This window comes from Adiantum capillus-veneris, chromosome 4 (assembly GCF_014529385.1).
Source record: "Adiantum capillus-veneris isolate H3 chromosome 4, ASM1452938v2, whole genome shotgun sequence".
Classification (NCBI taxonomy): Eukaryota; Viridiplantae; Streptophyta; class Polypodiopsida; order Polypodiales; family Pteridaceae; genus Adiantum; species Adiantum capillus-veneris.
Genome location: NC_140934.1, coordinates 41,955,764 through 41,977,951, shown reverse-complemented (window position 1 = coordinate 41,977,951; position 22,188 = coordinate 41,955,764). Strand labels below are relative to the sequence as shown.

Genomic DNA, 22,188 nt, shown 5'->3' with positions numbered 1-22,188 from the left:
TTTTAATTTTTTAAGTAATTTTTGTAATTATATAAGCAAAATTACACTATTTTTAAAGAAAAAGTAAACGGGGAAATGATCAAATTAATCCAAAAAGCTTTGAGATAATTATCAGAGTTAAAAATCATCTTAAGAAACCCGTTATAATTATCTTAACCTCAGATAATTAGTTTCACCAATTATCTCAGTAGAAAACATTGTTTTTAAGGAAAAATAAAAGGGAGAAAATAGAAAATTAATCCAAAAAGCTTTGAGATAATTATCACAAGTAAAACAAATCTTAAGAAACCCGTGATAATTATTTCAACCTCAAATAACTAGTTTAGCTAATTATTTTAACTAATAGTAATCAATTTTGTGTATAAATCGGGGAAAGAAAATTAGTAAATGAATTATAAAATTACCCAGTAATTACCAAAGGTCAAAAATATATTTTGAAGGTTGGAAAGATTACCTTATCCCAAATAATTAGTGTAACAAATTATTGTCGGCCAATATTGTCTAAATTAGACCATAAATCTAGAAGGAAAAAGTTATAAATCAATTTTATGAGTTAGCCAAAAAATTCTTAGAGATATAACATATCAAATTCCATCTAGGGTAAGTAATCCACTAGTAGATAGGTAAATCATAATTTACTAAGGCCAAAATATGATATTTTTGAATATAAACTAAGGAGAAATTTAGCAAAATAGCTCCAATAATTATACGATAATTATGGGAGAATACTAATAGGGACCAGGAAGTTACAGGAGAAATATCTCATCCAATATTTAACAAGGATACCTATTTACTCCAAAAATCCTTATTCTTGGATAAAAGGAAGAAAAGAGATTATTCATTTAATTCTCTAATCGATTAAGTCCTTTTATAAAGCCTGCCAATATGGCTCCAAAAAGAACCAGAGTAAATCCTCTTTCCGATGAAGAGGATAAAATCAACAAAAGAAATAAAACAACTCATGACCATGAGGCTGGGCCTAGTCATAGGCCTACGGAGAAAAGTCTGCAAGCACTAGCGCAGCAGCAAATGGTTGACCAGTCATAGGCCTACGGAGCAAAGTCTGTAGGCACCAGTCATAGGCCTAGTCATAGGCCTACGGAGGTTGTGCCTAGTCATAGGCCTACGGAGGAAAGTCTGTAGGCACCAGCGCAGCAGCAAATGGCTAACCAGTCACAAGTGGATTTCCATTTTGTTCACTTGAGTCTTTGATTAGATTTAAGTTCATTTATAAATTAACATTGCATACGTAAGAACTAGGAAGATTAACTGGTTGTAAACAGAAGGTGACTTCCAAGAAACCAACGAGCAATGGTTGTAAATAGGAAAGAAATGATTGGGTTAAAACTGATTGACCTACGAAAGAAATGTTTGATCATCTTTAAGACAGCTTGTCTCAAGACACCTCTGATTCCTTGGAATATTTTACTCCAGGTAATGAGTAATGATGGTGACTCCACCATGGATGAGTCGGTTTCCTCAATGCGCGTGGAGTCTTTACCCCGTGCTTGTGGATATTACTTAGGATGTCGAGTTTATCCTAGAGGAACCGCCCGGTTGTATGGGAAACCTATTGGCATATATATGCCCAGACTATGGGTGATGGCTTTTTTCCACCTTATTTCTATAAATAAGGAATGGGTGCCATTTTTTCACCCCTGTATAGGTGGTCTTGAGACAAGCCAGTACTTGTCACAGTTACTCCAAAATGACAGTACCTTGTCTTAAGTCTAAAGATGTTTGTTTGCTAAAAGAATTTTTTCAATACGGTTTTCAAGGGCTGTTTTAATGAAATTCAATTATGAAAGATAAAAGAAATCATTGTTTTAATTGTGACAAGAATGTGGTAGTAATTAAATAACAAAGCAACATGTGTGAGTGCGGGGTGGTAAGTGGGGATTGACTAAGGTTGTCAATCATGGATGGGTGGACCTGATTAGTCAGGTAACTATCCATTCCTGCGCACTGAAAACGTCTAGAAACTTCTCCACTTGGAAGAGAAGTCCACCAGCGGCTGTGCCCTCACATATGTTAGGGGGAGAAAAGTGTTGGCAAAGGAAACCTTAATCCGAATGATGGAAGCTATAGGCCCGGAATAGTTTTTTTTAGTCAACAAGTTGTCCCATTTCCACTGGGAAACAGGACTAGGTCTCCTTCTAGGGCTACAAACCTAAACCATTATTAATGGTAAGGGTGAATTCCCAGGATTCTTCTTGTTTAGGGACTCAGATTCTATTAGGCCTAGAGACCTGTCAAGGATCCCATCCCGCTTTTTGGTGTCGGCGGGTTTGGGGACCTCACAAGTGGTATCAGAGCATGGTTTAACAAGGTTCTGACCCTAGGATGAAAAGTTGACAAAATAGGCACAATAAGTTATATTGCATTTTTAATTATAGTATATTGTGAGCGGAGAATTTCCCTATCTATACACGAAAATGTTCGCCAGGCTTATCGAAAGTTTATGATCTTCAACAACATGTTTGAGGCTGCTTGTAACTCCAGTAAATTCTTATTTCGCAAGAGCATCATGCAATTATTAAATGAAATGTTTTCCCCTACTCCTACATGGGGAATCAGCTGGTCACGGTTTGGTGGAATTTTCCTGATTGATGTGGGACAGATAGAAGGTTTGGCACTCAATTTGAAGAGACTCAAATGGGCAGAAACACTTTGGACCATTGAAGTTTTCTTTTTCAGTGGGACTGAAGATCAGGATCAGACTATTACTATATATGGGGTAGAAGTGTCACAAAATCAGTGGGTATATGATTAGGTAGCTAAAGCAATATACCCAGGTAGGATCAGATCCATGAGGGTAGGCCCTAAGTTTAGAGGACCAAAAGTTGTTATATTTTTTTATCCCCTCTCAGACCCACCAGTGGTTAAGAAGATTTTGGTATAGAGAGTTACATCTTGTATATAGTATGAGTCCATCTTGTACATAGTATGAGTGAGTGATTGTATTAACTCTTGTATATACCATGGTTTTATGAGAATGACATGCTTTGTGTAATTTAAATGGGATGATTATAGTAATTGATTGGATTTCTGTTTTTATTCAAATTTTTGAAAGTATATAGATTAGAAAAATTGCATGACAACACAAAATTACTTGTTATCACTAAAAGATCTTCGTTATTAAAAACTCAGGGTAATGCAAAAAGCCTTTACACTCCCACCCAAGAGAAGAAACTACTACTAAAACAGGTTCAACTCCCACCTTTCAAGGAAGAGGGAACCAACTTAGAACGTGATGCCGAAGCCTGGCTCAACGCCATGGATGATTATTTGTTGGTGTTGGGTTCAAGCCCTTTTTCTGTCAGCCCGTGAGAACAAGTCTCATTGGCATGCAGTAAAGTTCAGTTATAAGCCCAATTTGCATGACACGCTTTTCTATATATACAATGTAAGGCTCTTACACAAGAAGTAATAAACAATAGCGTTTTTTCTACTGGTGTCGAGTCTCTCCTCTCTCTCTCTTTCTTGCTTCTGCTCCTACTCATCATCTTGCCATGGCAATGCTCAGGCTGCATCCACCCTAGCCACCTTCCCAACAAACTGGTATTAGAGCCTAGGTGGGCCGCCAAAGCAAGGAGAAGCTTGGCTCGACTCAATAACACGGGTACAGTCACTTACAAAGAAGAAAATAGGGTCATCAACATGCAGTAATTCCAGCACAACCTGCCTCAATCAGCTCGCCTTGGAATTCTGAGATTGTTTGACACAGGATCATCTGCAATTTTGGCCTCATCAGCCTGCTGCGAAAGCAAAGCGAGACATCAACGTCGTCGTCTTCCCTGTCTGTAGTACTTCTAGTCTCGACACTGGTTTTTTGAAATGTCAGGCAATATTGAATTTGATTAAAAACTTTTGAGTCTTGGCCAACCAAGAGGTCATTCATACGAGCCTCACAAAACGCAGCGAGTTGCAAGTGCTATGAGCGAAGCGACTATAAAAGTTCTCTTCTCTTCTTCTAAGCGGATTCATGGATGATATTGTTGCCTCAACCTTTGCTGGTCATCATGAGGAGGTTCAAGACAGGGATTGCAATCAGGAAGCCTATGAAGGTGTGAACTACGGCCATGGAGGACGTTTTGGTGCAGTGGTGATGTTGAAGGATGAGATTGTTGTTAGCCGTCACAACATGGTCCTTAAATACATGTATCCAACAGCTTATGCAAAAGTCACAGCCATTCAAGAGGCACGTAAAAAGCTCCGGCGCATCGAGTTGTCAGACTGCAAAATGTATGCTTTGTGTGAGCCTTACTCGATGTATTTTGGTGCTATACATCTTTCTCAAATCAAGCCGCTGATCTATGGAGCTCAAGATGAAGCAACCATTGCAGTTGGCTTTGATGAATTTATTGCAGCAAAGGTGTTTAAAGATACTCAAACCAATCGAGCTCGACAGTATTCTTCATCTTCAAGCTCTTTTGCAAATTCACATATGACATCAAAGATCGACAAGTTCTTCAGAACCTGCTCAAGCAACAATATTCCGAGTTCCAAATTAGTTTTACCTATTCAGTATCATAGGTCTTCCATGATTTTGTTTATCATCATCTATATTTTGTCAAAGCTTTGTTTTATTTTGTCAATTGTCAATCATGGTCATGTCCCTTTTGTACGGGCTCTAGACACTGCCACACATGAGTGGTAAGACCTCCCAATTTATCAGTTTTTGTTCTCAAGTCCCATTTTTGTTCCACTTCTCGTGAGGTTACTGGGTACACCTTAAACCCAAGGTTTGGCAGTGGACCAAAAACTCCAATTACTTTTTTTGACCTACACCCTATCTCTTCAAGGGGGGGTTACTAATCTAGAACCAGATTATGGATACACCAAAAATCCTTTGGTTTTGAGAAAACCTAAAACTCACGATTGACGAGTACACCAAAAACTCGAGGTATCATGAGTTGCTTGTCCAGTTCGGGCTTGAGAGGGGGATTGTTGGGTTCAAGCCCTTTTTCGGTCAGCCCGTGAGAATAAGTCTCATAGGCATGCAGTAAAGTTCAGTTATAAGCCCAGTTTGCATGACACACTTTTCTATATATACAATGTAAGGCTCTTACACAAGAAGTAATAAACAATAGCGTTTTTTCTACTGGTGTCGAGTCTCTCCTCTCTCTCTCTTTCTCACTTCTGCTGCTGCTCATCATCTTGCCATGGCAATGCTCAAGCTGCATCCACCCTAGCCACCTTCCCAACAGTTGGCAGCAGGAACTTCTTCAGAAAATCAAGCAATGCTAGGAATGTCTCGACTCACCGGAGATGCTAAACTCTGGTGGAACAGTACTGTAGAGATAATCCTTCCATTAGTCCATTTTGGGAAAGAATGAAACAGGCAGTGAAAGAAATATATCTTCCTCTGGCTCATCAAGCTTTTAAAATGAATGAATTTTTCACCCGCAGACAGTTAGGGCTTACTTTGGAAGAATACTACACCAAATATGTGTCTTTACGGCGTTATGCACCACCAATGACAATGGAACAACAGATTGCTCGTTTCTGCTAGGGTCTAAACAAACCTTTAAGTACCCGTTTAGAAGCTATCGGACCCATATCTATTCAAGATGCCCTTCCTAGAGCTAAACTGCTTGCCGCTGAAGGAAATCCCCCTGCAAGGAGCTATTATAACTACAATAACTTTAGAGGAAGAACAAGGGGAAATTTCAACCAAGGAAATCAACGAAGGGCAGTGCAGCTGCAGCCACCACTATAGAGCAGACTTTTCCAAATATCAGATGTTATGGATGCAATCGAATGGGGCACTACAGAAGCCAATTCACCGAGGGGCAAAATCCCCGAGTTGTTGTTGGAACCACTCCTCAAACTAAGATAGTCCAAGGAAATAATCAAAGAGGTGGAGAAAATAGAGGATGAGGTAGAGGAAGAGGTAGAGGAGCTAGACCTTATGCTGCAGTAGGAGAGCCAACCTTGATGGATGATGAAGATGAAAGAGCTACTCTTTTTTCCGCCATTGATAACCTTGGAGCTCGGCAATAGTATGCCGTCATCCAAACCAATGCAAACAAAGAAGGTGAAACATTTGAACTACTTATAGATTGTGGCAGCACACACTCTTTTCTCTCCCCTAAATGTTTAAGGAAACTCAAATTAAACCAATATCCCACCAAGAAATTGGTGGTAACTAGAAAATGGGAAAGAGTTTCTATCTCAATTTACAACCGGAGAAGTTGAGTTTGAACTGGGAGGAGCCCTTACTTAATCTTATTTTTGGACTCTTCCAGTAGGAATCTATGACGGTATTCTAGGAATGGATTGGTTAATCAAAAATCAAGCCCATATTCATTGTGCTCAAGGGAACCTATCCTTCAAAAATCACTTAGATGAAGAAACGTTAGTACAAGGATCAAATAGGAAGCCTAAGGCTCATTTAGTTAAGGCTAGTCGACTTCTGAAGGGGATATGCAAGGGGCAACAGATCTTTGTATTAAAACTTAATAAGGCTGATGATTCAAGGGACAACACAACTCTAGAATGGCTTAAGGAATTTTCGGATATATTTTCAGAAGGTCTCTCAAATTTACCTCCCCCAAGGGACATAGACCTCGAAATAGAAACCTTTTCAGGTAGTGAACCAATTTCAAAAAGACCCTACAAAATGTCCCTCCCTGAAGCTATTGAATTAAAAGAACAGCTTCGTCAACTTATTGAACAAGGATTCATAAGACCAAGCATTTCACCCTGGGGAGAACCTATTCTATTCCAAAAGAAGAATGATGGATCTTTAAGTCTCTGCATCAATTATAGGGGACTTAACCAGGTATCATTAAAGAATAAGTATCCTATATATTCCTCGCATCGACGAATTACTTGATAGATTACATGGAGCTAGGGTATTCACAAAAATTGATCTTAGATCAGGTTACCATCAAATCCGGACTAAGAAAGCAGATCTTTACAAAACTGCATTCAACACCCGGTATGGGCATTATAGTTCATTGTGATGCCCTTTGGTCTTACGAATGTTCCGCCTACTTTTAACCATCTCATGCAAGATATATTCAGAGAATATCTGGATGATTTTGTGTTGGTATTTTTTGACGATATCTTGGTATATTCCAAAGATGAAAAAGAGCATGAAGGCCATGTACGTAAAGTACTTCATCTTCTACACCAACATCAGTTGTATGCCAAGATGAGTAAATGTGTGTTCTTCATGCCAAGTTATCTATCTTGGATTTATAATAAACCCTAAAGGAATCTCAGTAGACCCCGCAAAGATTAAGGACATAATAGATTGGCCACAACCGAATACGGTCAGTGAGATTCGAGGATTCTTGGGAATTACAAGATGGTATAGAATCTTCGTCAAAGATTATGCAGTCATCATCGCACCCTTGCCACAACTACTTAAAAAGACAGCCAAACTTACGTGGGAAAAAGAACAAAAGGACTGTTTCCTCAAACTAAAACAAAATCTCACATCGGTCCCTGTACTCAAACTCCCTAATTCCACTCAAGAGTTTGAAGTAGTAATGGATGCCAGTGGCCTTGCTATAGGAGGAGTCTTAAACCAAGAAGGCAGACTAGTTGCCTTTACTTCTCGGAAATTAAGAATCCACGAGCTGAATTATCCAACTCATGATCTGGAACTCCTAGCCGTCATCCATGCTCTTAAGCTCTAGAGGCACTATCTTCTAGGAGGAAAGTTTCAGTTAATCATTGATCATCAAAGTCTAAAATGGATTTTTTCACAAGCAACACTCAACATGAGGCAGCGAACATGGATAGAACTCTTATAGAAATATGATTTTGACAAACCAGGAAAGTAAAGTTTTTCTTGGGGCCATTTCCACAATCGACAATCCAATCCTAAACAAGGTTAAGAAAGCCTCCCTGGAAGATGAGGATTATCAAAAACTCCTATAGGTTATCAATCAACAGGACCTAAAAGAGAAAGAGAAAGACATAATCAAGGATTATTCCCTTGAAGATGGGCTTATCTATTATAAGTACCGGCTTCACTATGGGAGAATGCTGCTGTTACCGCACAGCATTACCGCATAAGAGGAGAGAGAGAGAGAGCTTCAAGAAAGAGAGAGATTGTATGCTGCAGCCCCGCCGACGCATTTTCAGATTTTTCCGTGAGATTACCGCACGCATTACTGCATATATAGCTGCCCATATTACCGCAATAGAAGGAGAATCCACGCGGCCCATTCCTCTCCCACTTTTCCCTTTCTATAAATCCTATTCTATTTTGTTATTTTCAGAAATTGGTACCCCCTTTTTGCATGGAATGTAAGAAATCCCATTCTCATTGGGATTTTTAGTACCTCTCTTCTCTTTGCTTGCCTCATCTATTGGTATGATTCTCCTACTCTATTCATTTGTACTCCATGAGATTCTATATAAAAAAATATTTTGTTTCCACCTCAAAATCTTATGTCAACTATGAATTCATATGAAAATGGCAAGCGAACGATGATCAAAATTGTATTGTCTTGCGTTCATAAACAAATAGCCCTTTTGTACAGCATAAGTAGAGAAAGAAGACAAAATCCAACAGATATTTATTAATTTTCATCCTCCAAGAGATCTCTACAAGTGCTTACATCCATGTCCAACCCCATGGTAGCTAAATCAAAAAATAAATCTATTGATTCATCCTCTACAGCCTCTCCTATTGAATCATCATCATCCTCTCCATCCTCGTCCTCCTCCTCACTATGGTTGGTTATTGGGAATGGTTGGTTCTCCTCGACCTCAACTGCATCATCGTCATTGGTGTCTTCTTGAGATGGTATGGTGGGATCTGCCAAAGTCTCTATGTTTTTATCTGCAAAGATAGATCTACTCCGTGGTGTGACTGGAATAACATACCAAAGTCGTCTTCGATACATACAAGGCACATAAAACACCTGTAGGTCATAGAGCAAACAAAAACATGAATGTAGTTTTATATGTATCATATAATGTTTTAGTGAGTTTCACATGGACTTTACCTGCTCACAACTACTAGGTTGCACCAAGTTGTCGGTCTTCCCACGATGAAATTGCCCGGAGTCTACCATATAGAGCCCATTCTCATGTCTCTTAACCTCACCCGCAAACCATCGACAGTCAAAGGGATATTTGTGAAATGTTCTGAAATCCACTTTGATTATCCTCTCTATTGTTCCACATTCCCTCACGTCTTGTGTTGTCGTGTCAAAGTTTCCCATAACTCCACTATCGTGAGTGGTTCGACGCTCATCTATCTTGCGGGTTCGAAAATGACATCCTTCAGACCACATAGAGTTGAATGTAAAGGCCTGCAAAAACCAATCAAGATAGATGAGAGAGAGAGAGAGAGATGACACACATACACACACACACACACACACACTAAACACATTGAGTATATTACCCTTGGTAGACATCCTCGCGCGTACTCCCATTCTTTAGGTCTTATTTGTTCTCCTTGTGCCTTGGCCTTGGTCATGGCATTGTGTATCCACCCAACTGGAATTAGATCAGGGTATTTGGCAAGCTCTTTAGGAAAGGGAGGTGCTCACCTACCGCCATGCGACCTCTTCCATGCTTCCCTCTCCCTTTCTCTTGTTGTACGCACCTCCACATACATATCCACCCATTTGCCTATGATGGGAGCATTGAGTAGAAAATGGTTGTTGACTATGGCTTGAAATTCCCTATCCAAAATCAAGAGAGAACCTTTCCCACTTGGAATGTTTGCGTGTTTTTTTGGATCCTCTTCCTCCGTCTTTAAACGAGGCAATGATGGGTCTATTGTGAAAAGATATTGAGAGACATACACAAAAGCCTCTTGTACAATCCAACCCTCTGCCATGCTTGCCTGAACATATGAAACCATTAGTGATTAAAGTAACCAATAAAAAGCGTTGTGAATACAATCCAATCCTAATAAGGTTAAGGATTAAGATCGATGAATACCTCTGATTGTGATTGTAGCCTTACAAAGTCTTTCAAGGTCTTTAGGAACCTCTCAAGAAAGAACATCCACATGGAGTGAACCACACCACAAATGGCTATCTCCTCAACAACATGGATCAATAGGTGAACTTGGCTAACAAGGATAGAACGTGGGAATGCATCCTCAATAGCACAAGTTGCTTCAATCGCTAGAAGTCGAGCTATTGGAATGGTTGAAACTTTGATTTCTTTGGAACTCACAAAACTGTAACCCAAAAACCCTTCATAATCTTCATAGTAAAGTTAGTCTTCAAAGTAAAGTTTAGGAGGGAGGATCAAATATGCTATACCTGACAACTTCTCCCACCTTGAATATTGCAGCCTTTACCTTCGTGTCCGCAAATCCACTAATGTTAATTGGAAGCACAAACTATTGCACAAACAAAAAGACTTATTAGTATCCAGAACCCTAAGCCACATACACACACACTCACATATACACACACATACACACACACACACACATTACCTGAAGAATCTTGTGCCAATCATGGGATTTGAGCCCATACAGTTGTGTGGATCCTCCTTTCTTAGTTTTAGTGAAGGCACCCTTGAGCGAACGCATATAACCTGTTGGAGTACGGATGGATGCAATGACTTGTTTCATCCGCTCTTGATCCACCCTTGATAGAATCCAAGGTGCCTTTGGAAGAACCATATTCCCCCAAGGCCCCATGCGAGGTCTCGGGGGGTGCACTATGTAATCATGTTAATGTATAACGTGAGTTCGAAAGGAAGGGTTTTCGAATGCAAAAATTTTAGGCAATTTAACAGAGATACATTAAAATAAGGGATTTTTATATTCAATTTTGAAAAAAAATCCTAAAATAAGGGGTCATTTTATCCATTCAAACATGTTAAAAGAGGGATTTTTTTAATAACCCATGAACGCAGGTTATATAGGGGGAATATTGAATGGTGAACCCCCCGAGTGCGAGGTGTGGCCGAAGGAGGGAGCCTCCTTATGGCCCTCATGTCCTCTCTAGCCCCCAATGAATCTTTCTTGCCTACTATGTGATCCCATATAGCTTGCCCAACATTTTTTAACACATGCATTGGATCCAATAGGTGTTGGATTTTCAATGAAGCCCAATAGGGTAGTGATAAGAAAATAGAGTACCTAGACATACCCCTAGGTGGATCATTGGGAGGAGGCAATGTGTTGTGATGATCGTTCCAATGTCTTGCCCAATCGGCCATGGTCAAATGGAGTGGCTCCATCCCATTGCATGGTGGAGCATAAGATCGATGTGTGGGCGGAAAGAAGCGATGGTTATTGGGGTAGATCACCTTACCAAGTAGAGCGGGTCTCTCTGTCATCACGAGTGAGGGTCCACAAGTTGGGCATGCACTATGTCCAGATGTCGATAGTCCTACAAAAACAAAAGACATAACCGCATATAAGTGACCAATGCAAAGACATTAAAGAGCATCACAAAGTATAAGCTTACCAGAAATCTCTCCAAGCCCGGGGTAATCATGCATGGTCCACATGCGAATGCACTTGATCATTGTGCACCGATCACAAAGTGGTCTTGATACATCAAAAACATCTATTGTTGGAGCTATATATGGCTCACTCTACTCAACTTGGTCTCACCTATATATTTATATCTTGTCCTCAATATGAATCATTCTTTGGGAGCGTATATGGTGTGTCTCTTGTCTCGTCTCTCTCTCTTTCTCTCTACATCTCAACATTGTATCAGAGCGGTAACGATCACGCGACGATTCAATTTATGGTGACAAAACAGTATGTGTATGCGATTCGCATGTAAGATTCAAAATTGCTACAAATTTTGTTTTTGAGCGTTGATTCTTGTTAACTGTGGTTGTTGTGTGTTAAGAAGAATATGATTAGTGTTTTGCGTGGTGTTTATTGCTAATCAATCTAATCGTTGATTACGTTTTCTTGTTGATGACACCCTAAACTTCATCTCAATTTTTGGGGGTCTTCTGCTCAAAATTTGGAGAAATGGAAAAAATGCAATGGAGCGTAGCACAATGGCACTTTCCATCCAAAACTTGTTCGTCTCCTTGAGCTCTTCGATTTGAGTTCTAGGTTTGCGTCCCAATCGGAGTTCGCAGCAGAAAGTTATGTTGTTTTTACTGCAATTGAGCTTGACGCAGCTTTCTTCGTCCTACTTCTTCGTGAAGCGTTCGCCATCGTTTTTCTTATTTGGCGTTAACTTTTTCGAGAAGATTTAGCTTTTTGCTATTCGTATTGTGGCCGTCAATCTTGCGTCTCACGCCACTCTATTTTGAGGACTCTTTTATTATTAACGTCTCCTTTGCCTTGCCTTTTTTGGGTGACGTCTCTCACATCTTTGGACGTTCCTTGAGCATCCTTCTTGCGTTTATCATTGAGAGAACGCAGTCCTCATATTTCTCTCATTCTCAATTGCGGCCTTCACCATATATGGTGTGCAGATTCTGCGATCTTATCTTATACGTCTTCTCGCAACCAGATATGGCTATGAATATTCTCATCAACGGCTTTCCTTCTGGCCAGCGTTCTGTTCCTCCTTTCCAAGGCCAAGGATTTCCAGGCTGGAAAGAAAAGATGTTGTTAATTCTTGAAGGCGATAAACTCTCCGATGTTATTCTTGGAAATCGTGTTTGTCTGTCTCAGCCTGTTGATACAGTTAATGATAATGTGCTTATCACTGAAGGACCTATATTTGAAGATTGGAATGTTGCCTATATGGATTGGCATCGAAGTGATAAAGCAGCTCGTCGGTATATTCTTTCTGCTCTTATTGATTCTCTTTTGCTTGATATTTATGAACTTCCTACTTCCCACAACGTATGGAAGTACCTTATTGCAAACTTTCAGAAGAAATTTGTTACAGAAATACTTTATTTGAGAGGGTTTCTTAACAAGTTACAATATGAAGTTGGTACTGCCATGACGGGACATATTGAATCTTTCAAATCTATTATTAATCAAATTGCTGTTGTCGGTGATCTGTTCCACAAAAGCAACTGATTACACTTCTTCTTGATAGGGTGAAGGACTCTTCTTATGATAACATTGTTACTATTCTCTCTAATAAAGATGGTCTTGATTTCGACAAAGCCTGCATGTCTTTAATTGAATACTCTCAACGTCAAGAACGTCGTAATGCTGGTCACGATACAGCTATGATTTCGCAAGAGGAGACTGAGTCACAACAGATGGAACGTGCTTTTTATGCTCGAAGGCGTCCATTTCAACGAGGAAACCGCAGAGGTGGCCGTCGCGGTAATATTTTCTCTCGTCTCAAATTTCCTAATAAGCAATGTTCTTACTGCAACGGAAATGGCCATACTGAAGATGATTGTTGGGCACGTCAATATGATGAAGAACACAATATTACCACGAAACAATCACGTTTATCTAGAGACTCTTCTTCTTCTTGTTGTGAATATTGTGGACGATCTCATCATCCCACTCATATGTGCTATAAGCATCGATTCGACACAGATCGTAATAGAGCATATGCTACTGAACATCAAAACAACATTGTACCGGAAACAAGTTGCGTCCTATGTTCAGTTGCTCTAGACAGAATACTTCATGTACGTGATGGATCACTTTTTATTGTCGATTCTAGTGCTACCGGAAATATGAAATATCAGTCTAAGTGGCTCCATAACTATCATCCACTACCAGTTCAACGTGTTGTTTATCTTGCTGATGATACTACTTGTCAAGTAAAGGGTAATGGAGACTTATATCTTGGTACCTTATCTTCTTCCACTCGAATTTTGCGAGGAGTATTACATGTACCAGATCTTCAACGTAATCTTCTTTCAGTTGTTGCTAGACTTGTTGATCTTGGTCTGTTTGTTGGATTTGATCATACCAAATGTCGAATTGAGAAAGATGGACAGACTATAGCCACTGCTCCTCGAAATGGTAATTTGTTTGAACTCTCTCTCAATGATGCTGTAGCAAATGTTTTCACTGCTCCAGGTGATCATGATTGCAAAGTATGCCATCACCATTTTGTTCATGCTGATTTCTCAAAACTCCTTGATCTTCAATGTCGTGGTCTTGTTCATGGCATGGATCTTAAAGCCCATCCCCATATGGGAATTTGTGAATTTTGTGCTCTTGGGAAACACAATCGTAAACCATTTCCTCTTTCAAATACAACTCATTCTCATGACATATTGGATCTTGTTCATACTGATATATGTGGACCTCTACCTTCTTCGAGATCACAATATCGCTACTTCATTACTTTCATTGATGATTTCTCAAGGTATACAACTGTATTTCTACTTAGACAAAAATCTGAAGCCTTATCTGTTTTCAAACAATTCCACAAGGCTGCGGAACTTCAAATTGGTTGTCGCCTTAAGAAGCTTCGTAGTGACAATGGAGGTGAATATGTTTCTCGAGAGTTTGTGAGTTACTGTGCTGACAGTGGACTTCGTCATGAACACACTATTCCATATTCGCCTCAACAGAACGGCGTTGCTGAACGAAAGAATCACACTATTCTCAATGATGTAAGATGTATGCTGATTCATTCTGGCTTATCTCGTGTTTTCTGGGCTGAAGCTACTTTGACAGCAGTATTTATTCAAAAGCATCTTCCTACTATTGCACCCTCTGGTAAGATACCCATCACAGCATGGACAGGTGACATTCCTTCTGTATCTCAATTTCAAACCTATGGATGTATTGCTTATATTCATGTTCCCAAAGAAACACAAACAAAGCTTGATGCTCCTGGTCTTAAAGTTATTTTTATTGGATATTCTGACACTTCCAAAGGCTAAAAATTCTATGACCCTTCCTCCAAGAAAGTAATTGTGAATCGTGATGCTACTTTTAACGAACAGCTTATGGGAGGCTCAAGGTCGACGGATGATTCTGATGATACTAAATCATTGCTTCAGGCTTTTCCATTTCTTTCAGAAGATGAAACTCTTCCTATAGAGAAAATTTCCTCTTCACAACCATCCATTCCGAATGTTTCCAATGATGATATTGATATTTTTGTTGATCTGCCTATTGATTTTGAACATGGCTCATGTCATGTTTATGATGACGATATTGCTGATAATGCTTTTTCTACTTCTGAAGATCCTGTTACTTATGATGAAGCTATCTCTTCACCACAAAAGGATCAATGGCAACAGGCTATGGAAGTAGAGTACGATTCTCTTATCTCTAAAGGTACATGGATACTAAATGAATTACCTCCTGGTCTTGCAGCTATTAAATGTAAGTGGATGTATAAGACAAAAGTAAAAGCAGATGGATCTTTTGACAAGTTCAAGGCGCATTTAGTTGCAAAAGGTTACTCCCAAGTAGCTGGTGTTGATTATCAAGAGACTTTTTCACCAGTTGTTCGCATTACAAGTGTTCGAGTTTTATTTGGCATTTGCTGTTCAATTTGATTTAGAAGCTCATCAAATGGATGTGTGAACTGCTTTTCTTAATAGTGACTTGGAAGAGGAAATTTATATGGAACAACCAGAAGGGTTTGTTATTCCAGGTAAAGAAGACCTTGTTGCTCAACTCCATAAGGCACTATATGGTCTCAAACAAGCTTCGCTAGCCTGGTATACAAAATTTGATCTTTTTCTCACCTCTAAAGGATTCATATCTTGCTCTTCAGACCCCAACTTATACATAAAACGCCAAGGTAGCAGTTTTGTGATTCTTGCTCTTTATGTGGATGATACCATCCTTGTTTTCAATGATTTGGGATTTCTTCAGCAACACAAGTGAAAAAGTTATTGTCTTCTGCATTTGATATGGTGGATCTTAGAGAGATTCACTCGTGTCTTGGCATTCAAATCCAACGGAACCGTACAAAAGATATTTTATTCCTTCGAAAATCAAAGTTTATTGCAGATACTATTCAAAAATTTGGTATGGAATCTGCACATTCAGCCAACACACCTTGTCTTGAGAACTCTACGAAGAACACTTCTGACAATGGCAGCCAACTTGTCACAAATCAACCTTATGCTAACTTGATTGGATGTATTCAGTTTCTTGGCATGAACACTCGTCTTGATATTCTGTTTGCTGCAATTATCTTGGAAAACATCTTGCATGTCCTTCTCTTAAGCATTGGTCTGTTGCAAAGCGTGTATTGAAATACTTGAAAGGCACTACAGATTTTGGTTTAGTCTATTGACGAAAACTCACATCGGATGCTATGCAACCTCTTTCTCTTTTGGGCTACACAGATGCAGACTGGGCAAGCTCACATTTATCTATGCGATCTACTAGTGGAAATTGCTTCTTTATAAATGGTTGTCTTGTTTCTTGGACCAGGAGAAACAACGTTGTGTTGCAGTCTCTATGATTGAGTCAGAATATGTTGCGGCATCACTTGCAGCTCGTGAGTTGCTTTGGCTTCGACAAATGCTAGTTGATATTGGTCACTCTCCTCTTTCTAGCACACCCTTGCGGTGTGACAACCAAAGTTCTATTAGTCTTGCAAAAGACTATGTTCAACAAAATAAGTCAAAGCACATTGCTGTCCATTATCATTATGTTAGGTATGAAGTACGCAAAGGAAACATTATGGTTGAACACTGTCCAAGTGACCAGATGATTGCAGACATTTTGACCAAAGGCCTCAACGAGTCATGTTTCATCCTCTTGCGCTCGGAGCTTGGAGTTGCTTCGGCCTCACTCTTTCTAGATTAGCTTCTTTGCTATTGTAATAGCTTTGTACATATGACATTGTAATCTTTTAGGTACCATGAACTATGCACACTCCACATTTTCACATTGTGATCTCTGAGTCACTTGAATATTTGTACATAGATGCACAATTCACTTTCACATCATCATCGCTGGTTCATATTTTCACATTGTATAGGGGCTTGGGTTTTTCCCTTGAACTCCCCAAGGGTTTTTTCATCCAAAGCTAGAGACCTTTGTTTGAGTGGGGGTGTTGGAGCTATATATGGCTCACTCTACTCAACTTGGTCCCACCTATATATTTGTATCTTGTCCTCAATATGAATCAGTCTTTGGGAGCGTATATGGTGTGTCTCTTGTCTCGTCTCTCTCTCTTTCTCTCTACATCTCAACATCTATGCCGTTCCATAGCTCTTGAAGCTCTTCAATCAAAGGTGCTAAATATACGTCCATGTTCTTCACCTTGTGTTTTCCTGGGACTAGAAGAGAGAGAAAAATGTTCCCCTTCTTGGTTGACTCCCATGGTGGAATGTTGTAGTTCACAACAACCACTGGCCAAGTACTCCATGAGGTAGACCGATGCCCAAATGGGTTTACCCCATCACTAGCCAGACCAAGCCTCAAGTGACGAGGCTCTTCTCTAAACTCCGGCCATGTCTGCTCAATGTGTTGCAATGCCGGCGAGTCAGCCGGCACTCTCATAACCCCATCGGTGGAGCGATTTGTCATATGCCATGTAAGAAGCTCACTTGTTCCTTTGGTGCTGAACATGTGCTTGATGCGGGGAATGAGGGGGAAATGACAAAGAACCTTGCGAGGTATTGTGGCTCCTTGCATTCCTCTTTGTACCTTGATTCTCCACACTCGCGGCAAGCATCAAGCCCTGCATGTTCATTGCGGAATAGCACGCAATCATTGACACATGCATGTATGCGATCATAGTCCATCCCAAGCCCTGTCACCACATGTCGTTCCTTCCTTTGATTTTCTGGAAGATGATTGCCTTTAGGCATCATCTTGCCTAATAGCCTATGACATAATTAAAGAACACTCGTTATTGCATATAACCACGAAAAAAACTCACAAATAACACTTATTACACTTAAACGTACCTCAATAGCGCATCGATCCCTGCATTGCTCCATCCAAACATTGTTTGAATATTCAAGATCTCAAGAGACGCTCATAATATGGAGTAGGAGCATCCCTCGTAAAGAGCGGTGTGTGCTGCCTTTAGCAATGAATCTTTGGTTTTTTGGGCAGCTTCTTCACATGCACACTCAGGCTCACACTCATTCACCGCCTCACGTGCAAGAAGATCCTCAACCATATTGTGAAAATGATCTTCCTCCACCTCCATGTGGGGCGGGGTGGTGGGGAGATCCCCATATGTGGTGGATGTAGGATGCGCATGCGCTCGTGTGGACCCACCCACATCGGACGGCGGGTGTGACCCCCTCCGATGACTGCTTCCTGGTGCAATCTCTCTTCCGTCCTCCTCCCACCTCCGCCCCCAATCACACTCCAATGGGGAGCGACATCAATGGATGTCAAAACCCTCGGATCGCTAGTTTCCATTCGAGCGCGTTTTCTCAGATCGTCCCATAGTCCATAATCATCCACATGAGCCAAGCATATACGTCGAAGCCGTGCAATCGCACGCCATCGCGTACGTGGACATGGTAGTCGCTCGCTCAACCATCGAGTTCGTTCCGCGCCAACCGGCGGACCCACGTCATCCCAATCGACCTGCACACACGACACTAAATAAGAAAAAATTAAATAAAAAAAAGAAGAATCAAGAATGTTGGTACTGACATGACTGACACTCATTAAAGATAGAGGGGAATGTAAGGTAAAGAGGTGGGTACAAGAGGTCATGCAGTCGGTGTAACCTTAATGTCTCATCAGAGATTTTCGCGGTAATACACGCGGGAGCTGGCGCGGTAATAAGCGCGGTGAAATGCCCAGCAAAATTTTTTATATAAAGGGGGCACCTGCGTGCCCCCACGAAATTGAATGCCAAAAATTCAAAAACAAGCTCCTCTTCTACGCGGGCCTGTTTTCCTCTCCATCTCCAAGCTCTCTCTCCTTCTCCCTCTCCATCTCCAACCTCTATTACTCTCTTCATCTCCATCCCCACCATATCCAAGCGATCGAGGTCAGGACGTAAGTGCTCGAACTCTCTCTCTTTCTTCTCATTCTTCTACACACACACACACACACACACACACACACACATGCACGCACACAATGCATACACATTGCACACACACACATGCACGCACACAATGCAGACACATTGCGCACACACACACACACATGCATGCACACAATGCACACACACACACATGCACACACACACACAATGCATACACATTGCACACATACACACACACACACACACAATGCATACACATTGCACACACACACACACACACAATGCATACACACACATGCACACACATGCACACACACATTGTACACACACGCGCACACACACACTATTTTGTGCACAATCACACATTAATGCTTGCATTAGTGTGTGCATGCATTATACACACACTAATGCACGCATTAGTGCGTGCATGCGTTATAAGAACACACTAATGCTTGCATTAGGTGTGCTTGTGCATGCATTAGTGTGTAAACACACTAATGCATGCACAAGCACACCCTAATGCAAGCATTTGTGTGTGCAAGCATTATACACACACACTAATGCTTGCATTAGTGTGTGATTGTGCACAAATTAATGTATTTTCACACACTATTTTGTGCACAATCACACACTAATGCCCGCATTAGTGTGTGCATGCATTACAAGCACACACTAATTTGTGCATTACTTAGTTTCTACACACTAATTAGTTAGTTTCTACACACTAATTTGTGCCCAAGCACACACTAATGCAAGCATTAGTGTGTGCATGCATTAGTGTGTTTCCACACAGTAATTTGTGCCCAAGCACACACTAATGCAAGCGTTAGTGTGTGCATACCTCTCAAGCGTTAGTGTGTGCATACCTCTCTAGCACACACTAATGCTTGCATTAGTGTGTGCTTGTTAGTGTGTCTACACACTAATGCATGCACAAGCACACACTATTGTGAGCATTGGTGTGTAAAAAAATTGCACACACTAATGCAAGCATTAGTGTGTGCTTGTGCACTAATTAGTGTGTGAAAACACACTAATGCATGCACACACACACACACACTAATGCGAGCATTAGTGTGTTTCCACACACTAATTTGTGCCCAAGCACACACTAATGCAAGCGTTAGTGTGTGCATACCTCTCTAGCACACACTAATGCATGCACAAGCACACACTATTGTGAGCATTGGTGTGTGAACACACTAATGCAAGCATTAGTGTGTGCTTGTGCACTAATTAGTGTGTGAAAACACACTAATGCATGCACACACACACTAATGCGAGCATTAGTGTGTGCATGCGCTACAAACACACACTAATGTTTGCATTAGTGTGTGTGTGCATGCATTGGTGTGTTTTCACACACTAATTTGTGCATACATTAGAAAAATTTTGAACTCATTTTTGGGCCTTTTAAGAGTGCCACATCATCAAAGTTGTACAAAAGAAAGCAACCCGGTAGACCCCTCTAAATATTGCTTAGAACCCCATGATATGACCTATCATTGGAAAGTTCTTGAAAAATGGATTCTAAAGAGCCAAGGTCCGAAAAGTTTAGATGACTTCTATGAAAATTATGCCATTTTTTTTCAATCAGCCAGGTTTTGTTACCGTTACGGTAATCTAAAATCACCTTTTTCTAGATCTACATGAAGGCAATGTCCGATACATGCATGCTATATATCAATAGATAGCATTTGAAGAGTAGACTCTAAATATCCAACCTCCGACAAGTTTGGATCTTATTTGCAAAAAAATTACCGATCCCCACTTTTTGAAAGCTATGCAACATCAACAATTCTTACAAGGCCCATTTTTGAGTCCAAACTTTTCCTAATGAGCACACACTAATGCAATCATTAGTGTGTGCATGCGTTACACACACTAACGCTTGCATTAGTGTGCATGCGTTACAAGCATACCAAAACATACCTCCATGTGGGTGTGCGATGATGTTGATTGAGACCCCAATGGTCACCGAGAAGCCCAACGGTAGATTAAGGTCCAACACACATACACACACACACACACACACACACACACTAGATTAATTTCTTTGCCACACATGACTAACGCACACACACAATAGATTAATTAGAAGCACACACACACACACTCTAAATGGATGCAAAAAAAATAAGCACACAAACCATTTCTTAAATAGGAGATAAAAGGAATCCTATGCAGGGAGGAATCCTATGCAAAGAGGAATCCTATGCAATAAAGAATCTCACTTTGACTAGAATCCAATGTTAATTAGGGTCCCTTTTTTGTGAAATTGTAGGATATGGCATCCTCTTCCACGCCCGACTATCGATCCATAGAGGACTTTCTCGCCGAGGGCCTCTCTTATGAGGACGCTTGTGATGCTTACTAGTCGCAGTCTTCCTCCCGCCAGTCACAATCCACCTTCGGCTTTAGATGGTTCCGAGATGCAGTACACAACCCCGATCTCGAGAGGGCATACCGCGCCCAAGCAGAGTGGCTATCCTCGCAGCAGAGTCTTCTAGGGCGGTACACACCAGCACAGTTGGCTACCTATGGGCTCTCACTACTCGCGACACCGGGCACCGGCACTCCGATCGTGCAGAGTGTGCCTCCCAGTGGGCCTCCCTCCACCTTACCCTCGACTTTCCCGTCACCCGCAACTCCCTCCACTTTGCATTCGTAGTGATCCACGCCCGCACCGTCTAGTTATCCATCGCCTACACCACCGAGCAGTTCGGGCTAGGGCCAGCGCTCTTCGGGTGGCCAGCGCTCTTCCCGTAGTGGTGGCTCACGCTCTCGTCAAGGTAGTGGCTCGTGCTGCTTTGGTGGTGGAGGGGGCAGTGCTACAGATTCACCTCCTCTTACACCCGGACCTCCTCGCTCACCCCTTGGAGCTCCACATGAGGATGAGGACCGCGATGCACCCACCTCGGATGCTCGTGGCTACTACTATTATATACATCCAGGGGGGGAGGTGGATCTAGTGAGTAGCGTTAAATGGTAACCTTGCATTTGCACTACATTTCTACTCAAATGTATATATTTTTTATCAAAGTTTTAACCTAGTGTTCCTTCTCTCTTTCCGTAATAGCCTTTTTCCATACAAACACCTTACCCTTCTTAGAACTTTATGCATTTACATCATATTTCTCTCTTCATGCTGAATGTAAATAGTAAACTTAATTCTACTCTCCTAGTTTTTTTACTGGATATTCTTTTAACTAATTACCTTTACTAATTTAAATACCTATCTACATCCCATAATTTGTAAATAAATAATTTATGGGCACTTATCTTACCCATCTTCTCTCAAGGGTAGGGTTAACCTTGTAGGCCTTCCCTTCCCCACCACTATGTGACCCAAGTCTTGGATCATTTACTTGTGTTGGTCAACAAATCTTAAATATAATGTATATCC

General features: G+C 40.8%; 1 protein-coding gene across 1 annotated transcript; it reads left to right on the top strand.

Moving 5' to 3' along the window:
* The first annotated feature begins 3,945 nt into the window (after nt 1-3,945).
* LOC147459031 (uncharacterized) lies at nt 3,946-21,453 on the top strand. Its single transcript, XM_086511530.1, has 2 exons — nt 3,946-4,513; nt 21,160-21,453. The coding sequence occupies exons 1-2, from the start codon at nt 3,986-3,988 to the stop codon at nt 21,451-21,453; spliced, it is 822 nt and encodes a 273-aa protein (XP_086367656.1). The 5' UTR covers nt 3,946-3,985.
* Nucleotides 21,454-22,188: the final 735 nt, after the last annotated feature.

What these genes read in the sequence shown, in the direction of transcription:
- LOC147459031 (XM_086511530.1), top strand. Translation starts at nt 3,986, where the DNA reads ATGGATGATATTGTTGCCTCAACCTTTGCTGGTCATCATGAGGAGGTT. An exon ending in ATATTCCGAGTTCCAAATTA is followed by an intron (nt 4,514 to 21,159) that starts GTTTTACCTATT and finishes GATGCTTACTAG; the next exon opens with TCGCAGTCTTCCTCCCGCCA.